At 29.0% G+C, this 17,968-nt stretch overlaps 3 protein-coding genes and 1 long non-coding RNA gene across 5 annotated transcripts; 1 reads left to right on the top strand and 3 right to left on the bottom strand.

The window, feature by feature from the left end:
* Window positions 1-130: 130 nt before the first annotated feature.
* On the bottom strand, window positions 131-6,799 carry LOC126838113 (heparan-alpha-glucosaminide N-acetyltransferase). Of its 2 annotated transcripts, XM_050572253.1 has the most exons (13): window positions 6,551-6,799; window positions 6,333-6,457; window positions 4,678-4,799; window positions 4,502-4,608; window positions 4,284-4,414; window positions 4,161-4,220; window positions 3,236-3,339; window positions 2,907-3,014; window positions 2,445-2,703; window positions 2,095-2,374; window positions 1,886-2,010; window positions 666-849; window positions 131-523 (listed from the first exon to the last, which is right to left on the bottom strand). In XM_050572253.1, the coding sequence occupies exons 2-13, from the start codon at window positions 6,441-6,443 to the stop codon at window positions 342-344; spliced, it is 1,773 nt and encodes a 590-aa protein (XP_050428210.1). In that variant the 5' UTR covers window positions 6,444-6,457; window positions 6,551-6,799; the 3' UTR covers window positions 131-341. The 2 variants fall into 2 exon arrangements, with proteins under 2 accessions (XP_050428210.1, XP_050428211.1); XM_050572254.1 differs by lacking the exon at window positions 4,161-4,220 and having other exon boundaries at window positions 137-523; window positions 6,551-6,795.
* A 2,259-nt stretch (window positions 6,800-9,058) lies between these two features.
* Window positions 9,059-10,962, bottom strand: LOC126838930 (uncharacterized). The gene is made up of 3 exons (XR_007685747.1): window positions 10,839-10,962; window positions 10,007-10,211; window positions 9,059-9,415 (listed from the first exon to the last, which is right to left on the bottom strand). It is a non-coding gene; the product is annotated as an uncharacterized LOC126838930 (long non-coding RNA).
* A 2,079-nt stretch (window positions 10,963-13,041) lies between these two features.
* Window positions 13,042-15,008, bottom strand: LOC126838148 (probable rRNA-processing protein EBP2 homolog). The gene is made up of 5 exons (XM_050572310.1): window positions 14,811-15,008; window positions 14,597-14,680; window positions 14,400-14,507; window positions 13,877-14,340; window positions 13,042-13,428 (listed from the first exon to the last, which is right to left on the bottom strand). Exons 1-5 carry the CDS (start codon window positions 14,859-14,861, stop codon window positions 13,260-13,262), a joined length of 876 nt encoding a protein of 291 aa, XP_050428267.1. The 5' UTR covers window positions 14,862-15,008; the 3' UTR covers window positions 13,042-13,259.
* A 566-nt stretch (window positions 15,009-15,574) lies between these two features.
* Window positions 15,575-17,546, top strand: LOC126838147 (solute carrier family 35 member B1). Its single transcript, XM_050572309.1, has 3 exons — window positions 15,575-16,124; window positions 16,185-16,350; window positions 16,854-17,546. Exons 1-3 carry the CDS (start codon window positions 15,816-15,818, stop codon window positions 17,315-17,317), a joined length of 939 nt encoding a protein of 312 aa, XP_050428266.1. The 5' UTR covers window positions 15,575-15,815; the 3' UTR covers window positions 17,318-17,546.
* The last annotated feature ends 422 nt before the right edge of the window (window positions 17,547-17,968 follow it).

The raw sequence follows: 17,968 nt of genomic DNA, 5'->3' as shown, positions 1-17,968 counted from the left end.
TAATCTAAACTAATGTGTTAAAGTAATAGTACAATAAAATTAATAACCCAGATAACTCTTAATACAATATTATGCCAAATTATTTATTTTTAACATTTTTAAAAATATATAAAATCATATCAATAAACGTAAAACCAAAAATTTTAGAAATTAAAGTTGAGATCCATTTCACTTTTTTTTTATTTGGTTATATTATAATGAATTTCAATTTAAATCTGAGTAAGTGCATTTGAGTAAAAAATCTGTATGGCTTCATAATATAAAAAAGAAATCCAGGTTAATTATTTGTTTGAATTAAAAGTAATTCCATAATAATAACATCATTGATTATTGCCAGTTACTTAAACAACAATAAATATGTTTTTTTTGTGCATTACTAACGCAATGACACACCAAAATATTGTAGCCCAACAATGCATCACTAGGTATTCGGTGTGCGAGGTATCGTTCACAGGTTCCCAACACCACGGGAGCGTGTCGTACAAAATTTCGTGACCGACAAATAATAATATGGAATTTTGACCTGCAAAAATAATAATAAAAAAATTATTTTTATTTTTAAGGTTTTTTTTCATAAAATATAAATAACAGTAGTGTAGTAATGGCGGCAAAAACTCTTAGAGAGTAGACATGCAAGAGGAAGAAGAAGAATATAGTTAACAAACCTATTTCACAAAATGGAGAACCACTCCAAAGTCTCCAATGTTCTATGATTAAAAATAATAACATGAATAAGAAAAAAGCTGAACTGCCAGCAATAAATGCATAAGACAAAGAAAACATGTTCTTGTTTAGTGGTATTAATCCATCTTCTTTGGAAAAATTACACAAAATACCACTCGCTGCACCCTAAAAATTAGAAAAATATTATTTGTATAGGTACCAATTAATCAATTTAATTATTATTTGAAATATATAATTTCAAATATTATTTTATATACATAAATTATATTTGCCTATTTTGCCTTTTCAGTTATTAAAAATAAAAATGTATTTGATATCATTATTTTAATAATTGTTTATTTTGTATATTATTTCAATTTTTATTTAAATACACAATTAGTTAAAACTGAAAATGTATTTATATATTTTTATTATTAATTAATTAAATTTGTTAAAATAAATATATACTGTTTAAAATTAAATGTTGTTATATTTTGGTATAATTTATTTTATATATAACTATTAACCAATTCTGAGACAGGACTAGGTATCTACAAAATAATATAAGTGTTTAGTTCTTGGTTTAAATAAAAGGTCGAATTTTGTGTGTAATTAATTGTGTTAATAATAATTTTAAACTCGCATTGCCATAAAAAATTCAGCTTACTTAGAAATCTGTCACCATAACTATTTATTTTAATTTGTAATAGACCAAAAAAGTTAATTTAGTTTTACACATTTCATAATTTACTATCTTACATTTAAATTATTCACTGTATTTCAATACTTTTAGTTGTAGTATTTACTATTTTATATTAAATAAAAAACCCTTATAACTAGCAAGAATCTAGTTAGGATTATCAGAAGAAATCAATATTATTTTTGTTTCAGATTGCTTTGATTTATACTTGTTTTTTTGATAAAAAAAAATGTTTTAGTTTGTTAAGTGGGTAAAATGACTATTATTTAGAAAAATATAATATTTCATTTTAGAAAAAAAAAGTAGTTTTTAGTACCTCCCTAACAGGTAAAGGAGGGGCGGCATTGGATCTACATGGGTGGGTTGCCTGAGCAATTTCTGATTAATTTAAAAAAAAAAAATGTATTTTGCTCAGAACCTTATTCAGACTTTTGAAAAGTAGTTATTAACTAACTAGCATTACTTTTATTTTATTAATTTTAAAAGTTTCATAATCAATTCCTTAAGATAATTTATACTTACTAATACAAGTGTCCAAGCAATCCAACGTTTAATTCGTTCATTCGTGTATTGGTAACATAAAATAATACGGCCTGCGTGTACACCCATATAGACTAGTAAAACATTTGTTAAAGTACTTAAAATGCCTGAAAAAAATTAATAATGTCCATAATAATTTAAACTTTATAGTCGGCCACAATATACTATAATTAAAAACTACCTTTATTTACCTTCGGGGTCAAATGGCCTGGACTGGTATACCGGTGTAGCTGTACCGTAGTACATATGGTTTTCACCAAGCACCAATCTGTCGATGTAGCCAGCTGCACCGCCAGTACAATTTAAGTTAGAGGAATGGTTGTACAAACCACCGGGGCCCAAGTATCCTTTGGGACACCCAGGCACAGGCAACAAGTAGGTAACAGCTAAGTGTATACTTACTAGGAAAATAACTACAAGCCACTGTGGACCACTTTCAATAATGTCTCTAACTATGTCAAATTTTGTGTTCTATTATAAATTAAATTACAATATTATTTTGCTTGTAAATAAAACATTATAATAAAAGTAATAAAATTACTGTAAAATATGGTTGAGGTCTCATGAAAATCGTCTCTAAAGTTGCGGCTATGAAGTATATAATAGCTAGTCTCTGCAACACGCCCATCGGTCTGAACGTATTTAAATTGTTGTGGTGTACCGAATTTAGTACTAAGCCCATTATCAATAGGACAATAGACCTTCGAACAATGCGGCCAAATACATATTTTCGTTTAGTGCTGGAACGTAGTTGAGATCGTAATGATATGGCGATACTAACACCCATCACCCAACAAAACCTAAGCACAGTTAATTATTATTTTTAAGTAAAATAAGATCTTGGGGCAACAACAAGACATGTCCTTTTTTTCAAATTTTTTTTTTTTTAAAACAATTTTGAAACGTTTTGAAAAAAAGGACATGTTATGTTGTTGCCGCCCCAAGGTCTTCAATTATTCCAAATTTAACATTTTTAACATTAAAAAAAATATAAAATGCTTACCATGGCAATATGAAGTCTGCTATTGTTACACCGTTCCATGGAGCATGTTGAAAAAACCAGTATCGCCCACCGCCTAAGTTGACGAATATCATCAGTGTCATTGATATCCTGACATTATAATTTAAGTAGGATTTATTATATTAAAAAGTAGGATATATGTCAAAAATATGTATCATCAATTAATTTCACTAGTTTGTTCTTAACTATTATAGCTATTTTTAAAAACCGTTTAACTAGGAACTATAATAATTATGAACAGCTCAAAATTATTTTAAACACAACTACTAATTAAATAATTGCTATTTTATTTTTAAAAATAAGACCATTACCCTCTAAATGCATCTAATGACGTAATGCGATAACTTGTGTTCTTCACTGGCGTTGGAATTTGAGGATGAATGATTACAGGTTCATTTGAACCAGTACCAAAATCCTAGGAGGAAAAAATTAATGTTTATTATATTTTATTATAATTAATTTTAAAATGAAGTGTAAATTATACTAATTTTTATAAAAAAAAATTATCATAGTTTAATATTTTTGATAAAGGAACACATAGAACATATAAAATTTAACTATATATTTGCAGTATTTTAAGTCTATCAACTTAATACTAATGTATTTTTACCTTAATTAGGTAGTAATTGGAATAATTAACAGATGTAATATTATTTTTACAAAATTTATTTACATGTATTTTGAAAACAAAATCACCATTGGAGTAACTAGAGGAGGACTAAAGTTCAGACCTTTTAAAAACTTTGAAATCTCCCTCAAAATTTCAGTAAAAATTATAAATCTTAGTTGAGGGCTGTGTACAATTAGTTGCTCACATTTTTTTAAAGCCTGAACGAGGTTAGAAGGATTTGAATTTCTCTATCCCCTCTAGTTACGTCAATAAAAATCATATCCCAAAACATTACTACCATACAAGATTTTATGAACAATATCTTCTGTATCTCTTTATCTCAATAAATTGTAGTTCTAAAATGTTTAATACAGTTTAATTTGTTATGTTAAATAGAAAACTATGCAAATATATTTAGAAACCAAACTTTTTTAATGAGAACAAGCTTCCCGCTCACCAAGTTACTTGACAAAACAATAAGCCATTAATTTCATAAATACACAAATTCCATAACATTTTGTTAATTTTTTTTTTAAATTATTTATGCGATTGGTATTAGTAAAGTACTTCAATGATTTGTATATTAAAATTAGCACGTAAACTATGATAAAAAACATTATTCAAACCACATTATTTAATTCGACATCAGAACCATGACTTATTGTTACATCACACTTAGGAGCAGTCTGAAAAAATGAACTGTTCATACAAGCTATTCTAAAAGTAATTAGTTTTTTAGAGGTAGTTACATTTTCTATGTCCAAATCTGTTTTTGATGAGAACCGGAACACAGATGGCACTATGTTAGTTCTTTGTATGTATATAATAAAAAACCAGACAGCAAAAGATGGTATAATAAGTAATAAGGCATAAAAAAAAGCTGAAAAAAAAATATATTGATTACTCAAAAAGTTACATTAGTTTATTTTTACTAAATATATAATATGTACTTAAATAAAAATCTCACCCATATAAAAGTTATGAGGAGGTAATATTTGTTCAATTTGTGAACATTTCAAATTGTTTGTTATGTTCCATTGATAAGTACCATGTTCTTCAAAATTATAAAGGGTTCTAAAAATAAATATAAATATTTATAACATATTATATTAAACATATTTTTGATAGTACATTAATAATAACCTGCAGTTGTAAAATGATTCATTTTGGTCATTTGTCAAATGTAACCACAGACGATATACTGTTTTTAAACGAATACTTGTAATCTTGTTATTAGTTATATTGGCTGTTTTTAATAAATCACACTGTAATAATAATAATAATTGAAAACAAGTGTTATACTTAAAATATCTTGTATTCTATTTTATGCAAATATAGTGCGTAATAGTTGAATGTTATACACTAAATACATTTACTTGTACTATTACTGGGTTTTCTAAACATTGATGAGATTTTCCAATCACTACTATATTAATTTAATCAATTTTCATAATACATTAGTAATTATTCACATGTATACATTTTTCAAGTATCAGGCTATAGTTTTTTTGTAGAACTCAGTAAAAATCATGAACGAATAACTATCAACATTGAACTATCTATATATTATTTGTAATTATTTCTTTGAGCTTAATAAAAAAACAACTAAATAATAATTGTATTTTACTTTTATTAAATATATTTTTTAGAAGCAGTTATCAAAAAAAACAGAAAATTTATATTGAACCAAAAATATGGGTTTTATGGGTTTATATACAACTATGAAATTCAACTGGTGTGGGGCTTATAAATTAAAACTACGTTCTTGTCAACTCTGCTTAAAACACTTTTATCAATTATAGTTTTAACTGATTAATAGCTCATTTCTTGATTATTTTTTAATATTTATATTAATTTACAATTGAGAATTTTTTTTCAGAGTACACAATGACAATTTACTTTATATCAAATATAGATAACAATTATGTAAATAATTTACATTATTTATATAATACGAATTGGAAATTTTACTAAGTTTATGTCGTTAACCCTTTTAATATGGCGTTTAACAGAGGTGGACTTACAACCTTGGCTTGGTGGATACTTTTAAAAAAAGACCTATCAAATTTTAAAAACATTTATCGTTTTATTTATTGTAGAACCAGCCCATGAGATACGAATACGATTTAATATACCTCATAACAGAAAATAAGATGAGCAATGTGGGCATTTCCTAACTGTACTCTAGTCCGCTTCTAGTGTTTAGTAAAGATTACAAAAAGAAAAACACTTTTACTTAAAATTGTCTATTAAAATTAAAAATATATTATAATAACCATTCAATACTTTAATGCGGAAATTAATTATTTTTATTAGTTATTAATATTATTATTGGACTACAATTTTCATTTTTAAACACAAAAGAAATCCTTTCATAAAGAATTTAAAGGATGAACACATCCTACAAAAGTTTGTAAATAATTTTTTTGTTTAATAAATATTTATGAATTTACTTTACTAATAAACATGATATCTTTTGCCATATAGAATATTAGTTTTTAGTGATAGGAAAAATGGAATGAAAAATTCTAACCAGTTAATTATTTCAAATAATCTTATATTTTAATTATTTTTTTCGATTATTTAAATAATTGAATGGTTTCAATTATGAGTATTAACATTTTCCTATATGACATTCTCTTTTTGTATTAGCCCATTGTACGTTTATATCTGCTTAACTAGATATTTCAAAATAAATATTAAACAAAATATTATGTTATAATTAGAAATACAATTAAATACTATTTTGTACACAGCACATATATTGTTTTGTTTAAATTAGTTCAACGACTACTTACGTTGTAGCATTCTTCTGACTGCGTCCAAAGGTATACATCGGAAGAATTTTGTGCCCAAACTTGCAAACATGCTTCATCATACTTAAGATTATTACAGTCATCTGAGGCCATTATTACTGGTAAAACTGAAGACAAAATATCAGTATTTTTTTTTTTAAGCAAAAAAACTAAGATAACAAACGTTTTATAGTAATTTGTACAGAAATGGTGTCACTTACTTGTATATAAAACTAATAGTTAACTATTAGGAATTTACACATTTCGAATTAGTTGTACAAAACAAATAAATCATTACGGAGTATTTAACAGACAAAAAAATATTAGTGATTACCGATTAGTCAAATTAAAAATATAATTATTATGCCTAAAACAGTTGTCATGAATAACCCACTAACATACAGAATAGTAATTACATACCGAATTTTGAAGAAACCCAGGCACTATTATTGTAATGTAAAAATCACGGTTTTCTTTTGTTATCAGCAAATTGGAGTATTCAAAAGTAAACATATGACTACTTTCACCACATGCATTCTGCTCGCCGGCATAATGCACGACTGCTATCTACCGACTAACAATTACATCGACCAGAATTATAAAAATGAATGCTATTTAAAATTCGAATACCTAGTTGAAAGTATGGCCACTAAGACAGATTAAAATGTTTCATTTAATCTGTGTAGCCGGTAGGTACAATTGTTTCAACCGAGCATATGGGTGGGTTATATTGGCGGATGGTGTGGTGTGGTTTTTAATAACTATTGTCATTAAAATTATGAAATAATTTATTTTGTAAAAATATTTTTGGGTAGAATTTCTTGAATAAGATCTATGATATTATATTAATTGTCAATGAGTATATATAGATAGATGTCTATTATTTGACGTTAAAATAACATATTTTTTTATTTGTACTCATTTCCAAACCACCCATGAGGTAGAGTATTTGGCTCGTTTTTTTTAACGTGGTATCTCCATGTATGATGATGTTTCTAATTATTGTGGTAGAGAAAACTCAATGGTTTGTATAGTGGAGGTGTCTTTACTTTAGTAGATAAATTAACTTAGGTATAATATCATCAGACGTTCATACAACGGGCATACGACTTGTCTGTGGGGTAAGCTTTTCGGACCGCATATGTACCAGATGTACTCGCTGGTCTTATATAGCACATCTCGCACATTTATCGTACGCGCTTCTATGAACAGTCGAGACATAAGTACCTAAGTCCACTGCTACCCATAACAAATATATGGAAGTAGTTTATGTGAAAGAACAAGTGAAAAAGTAAAATTATATGTGAATTAATGTGCGAATTATATTTGATTTCAGCATAGTCCGGTCTATAACGTCGAAAGCCATCCGAACTTGAGCGTCAGCCGTTCAAGATATCCGGCTCCTGTGCAAGAGTCAGCTTTTCAGACGATAATTCCTACTACACATTTCCGATATCACGTTCCACAAGCTGTAACCGGCTTCCGCGCGACAGAAAGTTTTTCGGTCATAAAGTCTTACTTCACATAACATCTCGCACGTTCATCACACGGTCCTCTACGAACTGTCGACAATCTCAAGCCGGGACCTCAACGAGTTATACCCTTATATACTGGCATAAAATATATTTGTATAGATAAGCTTGTCTTTTCAAAATAATGAAATATTTGTAAATTTACGCGTAAATACGCCTGTGGCGCATGGGCAACAACAAAGACGGATGAGAATAGACTAGCTACGTTTGAACGAAAGGTCCTTAGAAGGATATTTGGGCCAAAAAGAAACGCCCTAGGGGACTTTGAATTAAGAACAAACCGAGAAGTAGAAGAACTGTACGGCGAAACAAATATAATTGGATTGCTTAAGAGTAGTAGACTGGGATGGGCTGGACATGTGTGGAGGTCCGAAGGCCCTATAGGATTGGCAACGAGTTGGATGCCAGACACAAGAAGGCCGAGAGGACGGCCCAGACAGCGGTGGAAAGACAGGATTACAAAAGATGCATCGAGGTTGGGAGTAAACGACGCAAAAGAACTAGCTTAAGATAGAGATAGCTGGAGGCAAGTGGTTGTTGCGGCAATGGACCTAAATGGCCCGTAAAAGAGAAGAAGATTTGTAAATTTTACAAGGATATGTTTAAACGTTTAATGCGCAACTGAGTGTTAACGGGGAAAAAATGTTGTAAATAAACGAGTAATGTGAATACATAATAATATTAGATAAATGGTTAGTTCTGTGATTACTTCAATGGAGGATAAGTACCTAGTAAACAAAAATGTTCATTTCGAATTGCAGGACCTACCTACATCATCATACACAGACCTAATCCACGAGTACTTGACTTGGAGGCATAATGCACAACAAAAAGACATATGAGAAAAGTATCCAAACCTCATTTTTAGATTTCTTTTAAACAATATAAATAAACGAATTATTATGGACAGTTAACAACATTATGAAAAATAAATGTTCATTAAGACGACCAAATTTGTATGAATTTTCCGAGTCAAGCACTTAAGTGAAAAAAGTCAGTCATCTAGTAAACATTTTATTGTACATATAAATAAGCAATTAATATTTTTACATAAAAGTTAAAACACAATAAGTATACTATAATTTATACAGGACAACATATATAAATAAATATATAGTAAAATTAAAATTTGGACTGGTGTAATTCGAGTCCCTTTACTAAATGTTACTAAATTATAATAATATGTATAAGCTACCTTTACATCTTGTTTCTACTGAAGACTATGGCTTGTCAATTTGTCATTTGATGATTCCATACCTCCAGGCTTCCTTTCCAACCTTCTGGTTATTATAGTAATTATTGTAACAGCCACTGAGATTGATCATTGCTCTTATTATTGTATTTATCAGTCTTCATCGACCGCCGATCCGTTAAAGTACTCTTAGGCCTAAACTGAAATCATGTTTATCCAAAAACTATCATTACCTATTTGTTGTGGTGCTATTGCGCAAGCAGCTTGGTATTCCAATTTCCATATTCAAACTTCCTAACTGAACCTCTTGCACGTTAATGTCATAGACGTCTTCGCTATTCTTGTCATAGCTATGACCTAACCTGTTGTGTTTATTATACCATATTTGATCCCAGCATAGTCCGGTCTATAACATCGAAAGCCAGCCGAACTTGAGCGTCAGTCGTTCAAGATATCCGGATCCTGTGCAAGAGTCAGTTTTTCAGACAATAATTCCTACTACACATTTCCGATATCACGTTCCACAAGCTGTAACCGGCTTCCGCGCGACAGAAAGTTTTTCGGTCATAAAGTCTTACTTCACATAACACCTCGCACGTTCATCAAACGGTCCTCTACGAACTGTCGACAATCTCAAGCCGGGACCTCAACGAGTTATACCCTTATATACTGGAATAAAATATGTTTGTATAGAAAAAAAGTAATATATAAACAGGAGTATAATATGTCTTCGGGAAAACGATTAAAAAAATGTGGTGTTAAAAATTTGTAAACAAATAGTTGATATTTAAATTAAATAAAAGTAGGCATAGTCTTCTACGATGTTTCGCCACTAATAATAGAGATTATAATAATAAATAACACTAATAATAATATTAGATGTTTATAATAATTTTATAAAAAAGTAATAACGATAGTCGATAACAAAAATAGTTTTAATGTACGCTACTTACCACGTTCAGATGATTAGCTAGTTACTTATGTGTCTCTTCTATCCCCATCCAACATTCATCGTCTAGTTTCTGGTTTCAATTAAGTCGGTAATTAAAAGAAAAGTTTGATAAACTTCCAATTGGAGGATCAATCGCGTCTTTTCATGTTAAAAATTAACAACTCTTCAAAACTAAATAAAAACGTTGATTTTCACCGATTGTGCTACTAAAAAAACAATCAATAATTTACTAAGCAACCGTCAACAATTTTTTTTTAAACAATCAAATATTCAAATTATTTATTTATAATATTTTTGAGTTAACAGGAGTTGATAGGTCGTTAAGGTCTTGTATTATATCATAGATCATATTAAAACGGGTTTTATGTAAAACATTGTTTTCACCGAGAAATACCATAATGAGTGCAAAAAATATAATGCATCGATATTAATACTTAAAAATCAAACGACTATAAAAAAAATGTTATTTTATAAAATCTGAAATGTTATATATTATTACACGAATTAACTATTAATGTATATTACTAATTTATTTAACTAGTATACAAATGATTAATGGAATTAAATTTAGAGAAAACATTTTTTTTTCCAAACTTAATTTATATGAATTTAAAATATCCAAATTCTGGACCTATGTATAAGAATGAATATATATATATATATATATATATATATTACTTTAAATATACATACATTATATTGAATTATACACTAGTCTCTATGAAAAACCTACATTTTTTGTATAATTAGTAACTAATGCAAAACACTCAATTGCTATTCGCCATTGTTGGCCTCACTATATTATGGTTTTGAAACAATGTGTTTTTACCTACCTTAAAAAGACACATGTTGTTTCAATTTTCACAACCCTGCAACAACTGTACATTTTCGGGATCCTCTTGTACCATCATTGGTAACTGGTTCTTGGATCAGTAGATGACACCGATACTTATCTTCGTAAAGTCTACTAAGGATAATAATATCATACGAATAAATAAAACAAAATACAATGTGTTCAACTCATATTATTTGTAGCACAATAAAATTAAAAAAACAAAAATTAAATAGTGTTTAATATATGATGGAAAATTATTCACAATGTGTTATAAACAATTTGTTTACACGTTGCCTGGATACACATAACAAATGTTTCTAAGCGAATATTAATAAAATACAGTACCTAATATGATTTATCTTATTTATTAACATTTGATTTTCCTTCGAGCCAACGGGGAAAAAATGTTATACAGGGTGACATAACATACATAAAACATACGACAAACAAAGAAAAGAAATATTATACCTATTTTTTATTATTAGTTCAGGCAAAAATTGAGGCGTTCTCCGGACAAAGGATGCAAAATGACGGCTTTGAGAAATAGCCAAATTAAATGTTTCAATACTTTTGTCGTAAAACATTTTTACTTTAATCATCGTAACAAATGTATTAAAATAGTTATGACCTTAAAAACAAAGAAGAAGAGGCTCATAGTAAAGCCACCTGTACAATAAGAAATTAAGTTAGTTATCGTTGAGTAAGTCTTTTGACCAATTGCGTTTAAAACGTCTGCTTAGATTGCCCGGTAGTGTTTTTGAGTGAAGTTGGGTGATGACTGATGAGACGGTTTGAATGACATTGCATTTTGTAATGGAGTCTCAAGTAGAAGATAGAAGCGGTCTCTTTAATAGTAGTGACTTTGAGATCTTCATGATGTGATTGGTTGGTGACATACCATGGAGCTTTGGTTATTAAACGGAGACATATACATTGGAATGTCTGTATTGTTCTAACGTTAGAAGCTTTTACGGCACCCCATAGAGCAATGCCGTAAGACCAAATTGGTTTGAGGAGACTTTTATTTAGTAGTAAACAGTTGGAGATGCGCATGTTGAATTAAATGAGTGGGCTTATTAGATGTAGGCGTGTGTTTAGTTGCTTCCATTTACTTTTGAGGTGAGGACCCCAAGTGAGTCTCCTGTCTAATAATAAGCCAAGGTATCTTGAATGGGAAATTATTGTGTTGTTAAAAATGATTAACGGATAGTCTTTTTAACGAAGGTTTGATGTAATGTGGGTAGATTTCATTTTTCCAGACATTACACCACTGAAAAAGTATGTTAAGATGGGTTTGTAGTAGTTGACTGCAGAACATTGGCGAAATGTTGAGCCAGCAACTCGACCTTTTCTTGAGTAGAGACGGCAAGGCTGTTGTTTTGATGTTAAAGGGGAGGCATAATTATTCTGTGCCTTAATAGAGATTTAGTTTTTCACCATAAAAAACCATTATTCGATGACAGGGATGAGAAGTGAGATTCATAAAGCTCATTTTTGTGTTTCTTGAGAAGTTTTTTTAGTTTATTTGAAAGAGAGTTGTACTTATGTCTATCATCTGGATAGTGAGAACGCTGCCAATGATTGCGGGCCCGTCGTTTGCGATGAATTGTCTTATTTTGGGAGTAACTTGACTAACACTTTTATTATTTATAGTTGTAGTTAAGGAGTTTTTTTTTTAATTAAGAATGTTCTCTGTGAGGGTATTGATTGCTAGGTCGATTCTTCATATAAAAAATAGTTAGTTAGCTGAAGGAAAGTGATAGTAACTGGTCAATAAAAGTGACATTGTACCATTGACAGTTTCATTAAACACACATAAATTAGCCATTACAACAGACTCAAAAGTATTCCAATCTTTTTAAGTAGTTCTTTAGATTCAGAGATCTAGTTTATTGCATTTATACTTAATCCCGCGATAATTAAAATTAGTTAAGAACATACTTAGGAATCACTGAATTGTTTGGTTTTAATTTCATCAAAATTGGTCACTATCTATAACCACTATTCCACTTGTAAAGTATATTTTAGTAAAATTAACTTTTCACTTGAATAATATAATAGTCTATTATTCGTAATGTATATAGGAATAAAACTAGGTTCATTTGAATCGATTATTCATGTAATAGAATCTTTGTTAACAACTGTTATTTAAAACAATTTCAATACAATTTATTGGGAAATCATAATGTTATTTGTAAATCTGTTATAAAATTGGTTTTTATTAACTTTTTTTTAAAAAAAGTAATTTAAATCATATTGTTGTATTTCAACATTTTCCGTTTAAATTAAATATTAATATTAATTTATAATATTATTTAGGATATAAACTGGAAATTTATCATAACATGAAAAAAATGATCGTACGAAAATGATTTAGTTTTGAATAAAACTATCACAAAAAACATTTATGATTACAGTTTTATTTGTTTTTCATTGACATCCTTTTCTTTTTGTTTATGCTACCCCTATTCTTGCCTTTTGATTTACTGCTGCCACCAAATGTGCTTTCCGTAGTGTTGTTTTTCATTCCTCTTTTTTTCCCACCAAATCCATACTTGACATCTTTACCTTTTCGTTTGTGTTGTGATCTATAATTAGATAAACCATTATAAATGTATACAATTATAATACAATATTTAAATTAATAAGGATAAATTAGTTCTAAGTATTATTTTTTTTAATGTAATATAATATCATGTGGCAGTGTAATAAGTAATAGCGCACTGTTGCTAGTTCAAATCTCAGCCACTATGGGTGGCCGACTGACCAAGGGGAGAAATAACCACCTGTCTCTATAGGTAAGCGTTAAGTCAACAGCCAGCTGTAAACTCCCGCCCCTGTCTGAGCTTCGATTAGATTTTGTACAATATTTAATTATTGATATTATCATTATTTTGTTTATACTAAACTTATAGCCATTATTTTTCTAATTTAATTTTATAACACCCCTACCTCTAAAATCAATTTTATTTTATATAATATCATCAATAAAATAATAGTTAATCAGTTAATTAAAATACTAATATTTTATTATACCTCGAGAGATTTTTTTTATTTTCTTTGACACTTTCTTGCTTTTTATTTTTCTTGCCGCCATCAGCTTCCAAAAAGTCCAAATCAGTTCTTAAGCCTTTTCTGAACTTTTTGATATTTTCATTAAGGTCACGTTTTTGTTTGTGTTTCTCTTGCACAGCTGCCACTCGTTTTTCTTTAGCTAATTTCTTTTCCTGTCGTATACGCCTAACCTTTTCTGTTTGCTCTAGAGCTACCTTTCTTTGAAGAAGTTCGTGGCGCACCTTTTGCATATGTTTATCAGACTTGAACATTTCTGCAAAATAATCTTGTGGACGATGTGTTGGTATACTGTGTTTATGTAGCAACTCAATACCACACATTACCGCAGTTTGGGCTTGACGGTGAAACATAGTTTCCCGTTTAAAATCGTTTAATGCTACCTCATCAATTTTCCCTGCTTTTAAAAATTGCTGTTGTTCTGTAATCTGAAATTATAAAAACATTTAAACATTCAAAGTAAACATTTTAGTGAAATAATACAAACCTCCATTGAGAGCTCAGGAGCTAATGGAGCAGTTTCAGCAACTATGTCAAGTCGTTCAGACCAAGGTAGACTACTTTGAAATGAACTAAGTGTTTCTTTTAAACCATCCTGTAAAAGTTTTTGTTATACTTATTTGCAAGTTTAAATTGGTCTGTTTATTTAGTAAGTAATAACCAAAAATATTTAATAATACTTACAACATTGTTAATGAACTTTTTGTCCTGATTTACTGGTATATTCAAACCAGGTTTTAATTTACCAGCTGCATATAATTCTAACAACTATAAAAAAGAAAATACGTTTAGGCAATAATAATAGTAAAAATATAAATAAATACTAAACAAACTGTGTTTAATATATATGTATTTTTTTTAAATAATAGTTGATTAGTATTTATAATGAAAAATTTACCTCTTCGTCTGAATCTGCATCTGATGACATGGCAAAATCGTTATTAGTCATTTTTTACTTTAAAATGTATTTTTTATTAAAGAATGCTTGTACTATAACATCACCATTAATTCATAGTTTTCTATAAATTGTATAATGGATGAGTATTGAGCAGCGGTATCTTTTCAGTTCAACACGTGGGATATAATATTGTGTTTAGCTCTTAATCTTATCATCAATATAACGCTCTTATCTCATTATATTTGTACCAACTATATAACCGTGGTCCTCATCATAGATATTCTTTACAGGTCTATGGTTGGTAACATTTATATATTTTTAAAAAAGACCAGTAGCGGTAAATAAAACCTTTGAAAAGTTAAAATAAATTGGCATAAATTAAATATACTTGTACATATTTTAATCTATAAAATGGGTTTAAGATTAAAAAAGCCTAAAATTATTCATTAAAAAACCACTCCAACATTTAGTCCTTCAGTCAGAAGATTACTTTTACTCAATTTTGTAAGTTTAGCATTGTTTATATTATTATATACAACACAATACTGAATATATAATGGTATGAGGTAAGATAATCGTTGAATCATATTATACTAAAAAATTATATAGTTAATTTAGGGTATAAATAGTAAATATCAATGTGGATTGATCACTTTGGTAAATATAATACTTATTATCAGATAACATCAAGTTGATAAAATGAAAACTTATCTTATTAAAACCACTTGGCACTTTTCATGTATATAATAGTATGTAGGTATAGTGATTAAGTGACGTGGTAAAGTGGGGATTAAGCATATCGAGAAGCTGACACGATCTACAATTTGCCGGTAGCCTATGCTGCTCATGTAAACTGTTATCAGTGTACGCTCGTCGCTCCGATTTGTTTATTTTTTGGTGTCGTGGTGACGCCGATGTAGCAAGATTTACAAAACTCAAAATTATTTAACCGTTTCTAAACTCTTGTAATCGAGTTTTTTATAATATCTGTAAAGTCCTCCTAAAATGGACAAACGCGCAAAATTTGCAATCTGTGCAGCTGGTATATTCGTTTTTTTTTTCTTCTACGGAATACTTCAAGAAAAGATCACTAGAGGAACGTATGGTACACAAGGAGAAAAGTTCACACACACTCTTTCACTGGTGTTTGTACAATGTGTAGTCAACTACGCTTTTGCAAAAGTCGTACTACGAGCGTTCCCTGAAGAGGCTGACACCACCAGTCCAACATACTACGCTATTAGTGCACTTACCTACCTATTGGCGATGGTGTTTAGTAACATGGCCCTACGATGGGTCAACTATCCTACACAGGTAACTTCCCAGTCTGAGATTTGGTTATTCTTTTAAATTATATTCTGTTTATGATATTAGGTTGTCGCCAAATCGGGAAAGCCTATTCCGGTCATGATTTTGGGTGTAGTTTTAGGAAGAAAATCGTATCCATTGAAAAAATATCTATTTGTGTTATTGGTCGTCATAGGAGTAGCTTTATTCATGTTTAAAGATGGAAAATCAAAAGCATCACAATCAGAATCTAGTGAGAGGAAAACTAATATATTTATAAAATATGTAACTAATGCACTTACTGGCACCCTTTTTTTACCAGCATGTAGTATTTTTTTATGCTAATTACGTATCTTTCAAAAACTAAAATTGGTAGACTCCTCTAGTTCCAAAGTTATAGCTACTTGAAATTTACATATTTCGGCGAGTATAACAATAGACGACTGTGGTGGAAGGCGGCCGCAGCCAAACCATACATTTGTCGGCAATGCGAGTACGCGCTGCTACAGTATTATTAGTTAATTATTTATTTTTATTATTAGTATTGAATATTATATTATTATTAATGATTTAATATCAATATTGTATTCAACAACAATAGAATTTTCTTAAGTATATTAAAGCTTTAAGTTAGTTATCATTGGGTGCCTGGTATAAGTGCATTTATGTCTAAAATATAAATGAATATAAAATATAATATAAATTTATTTATATATAAGTACTTATCAAAATATTAAATAAAATTGTTTTTTTCAGTTCTTGGATTAGGAGAAGTACTTTTAATTTTGTCGCTGACAATGGATGGTATCACGGGTGCTGTTCAAGAACGGATGCGAAGCGAGTCTAAAACCAAATCTGGTCATATGATGGTCAACATGAACTTTTGGTCAATTTTGTTTTTAGGCGTTGCGCTCATCGTCTCTGGGCAATTATTTGAATTTGCGAGTTTTGTCCAACGATATCCGCAAATAATCATGCAAATATTTTTGTTTTCAGCATTTAGTGCATTAGGGCAGTTTTTTATATTTTGGACTGTAAGCGACTTTGGACCATTACCATGCTCTATTGTGACAACTACGAGAAAATTCTTTACTGTGCTAGCTTCTGTATTGTTGTTTGGTAATCCAATGTTAACTAGACAATGGGTGGCTACAATCATAGTATTTACTGGGTTGTTTTTAGATAGTTTTTATGGAAAACAGGCAGCTAAAGCTAAATGATTTATAATTTCCCAATGAAAATACTTTTAACTAATCAGTAAAAAATGTTATTGACCATACTAATTAAAAAAATTTGATAACATCAACTATTAAATAATTCAGTTAATTATATTTAAAGTAAAGTGATATGTTTGGTTGAACACATTGGCTCATTTAACTTTTATATATTTTGTATTCACAAAAAGTTAACTAATTAGAAATTCGTCCATTTGTGTGTAAAAAAAAACCAAATTGTCCTGATTTTTTTTTTATACTATATTTTTCAAAAAAATAATACTAAAGATTATATTTGTAAGTAAGTTAGACAGTCAATAAAGACTAGTTATGGCTTTTTTGGGATAATTTATTGATAAAATATTGAATTTGAAGATAAAAAAAGTTTATTTAATGGATTTTTAAAATAAATTATTGCTATATTTTAGATCCAGTTTAAAATGTGTAGATTTATAAATTACGTGAATCTAGTTACCACTTTTTTATTCCTATAGTCTTAACAAAATATGCATTTTATTTTTTTACAACATTCATTGTATAAAAAAAACAATAATGTTTTTTTTAAATATAATACTCATTATTGTAAATAAATGTACTTAGCCAAATTTACGTTGGATTATTCAAAAAACATTCCTATGAATATTTTACTGAATAAAA

The sequence above is a fragment of the Adelges cooleyi genome, unplaced genomic scaffold, assembly GCF_023614345.1.
Source record: "Adelges cooleyi isolate 19-005CV unplaced genomic scaffold, UGA_ACOO_1.1 ACOO_flye_CR_arks_rails_tigmint_CR_PRNA_30, whole genome shotgun sequence".
Lineage (NCBI taxonomy): Eukaryota > Metazoa > Arthropoda > Insecta > Hemiptera > Adelgidae > Adelges > Adelges cooleyi.
The sequence above is the reverse complement of the archived record's forward strand: the minus strand, read 5'-3'. Positions and strand labels throughout refer to the sequence as shown.

Bases quoted from the DNA above. Each gene is read 5' to 3' on its own strand.
- LOC126838147 (XM_050572309.1), top strand. From the start codon at position 15,816: ATGGACAAACGCGCAAAATTTGCAATCTGTGCAGCTGGTATATTCGTT. The intron at 16,125-16,184 runs GTAACTTCCCAG...TTATGATATTAG, and splicing joins GGGTCAACTATCCTACACAG to GTTGTCGCCAAATCGGGAAA. The intron at 16,351-16,853 runs GTGAGAGGAAAA...TGTTTTTTTCAG, and splicing joins AGCATCACAATCAGAATCTA to TTCTTGGATTAGGAGAAGTA.
- LOC126838148 (XM_050572310.1), bottom strand. From the start codon at position 14,861: ATGACTAATAACGATTTTGCCATGTCATCAGATGCAGATTCAGACGAA. The intron at 14,508-14,596 runs GTAAGTATTATT...AAACTTTTACAG, and splicing joins AAAAGTTCATTAACAATGTT to GATGGTTTAAAAGAAACACT. The intron at 13,429-13,876 runs GTATAATAAAAT...ATCTAATTATAG, and splicing joins AATAAAAAAAATCTCTCGAG to ATCACAACACAAACGAAAAG.
- LOC126838113 (XM_050572253.1), bottom strand. From the start codon at position 6,443: ATGGCCTCAGATGACTGTAATAATCTTAAGTATGATGAAGCATGTTTG. The intron at 2,704-2,906 runs GTAAGCATTTTA...AACTGTGCTTAG, and splicing joins GCAGACTTCATATTGCCATG to GTTTTGTTGGGTGATGGGTG. The intron at 2,375-2,444 runs GTAATTTTATTA...AATTTATAATAG, and splicing joins GACCTCAACCATATTTTACA to AACACAAAATTTGACATAGT.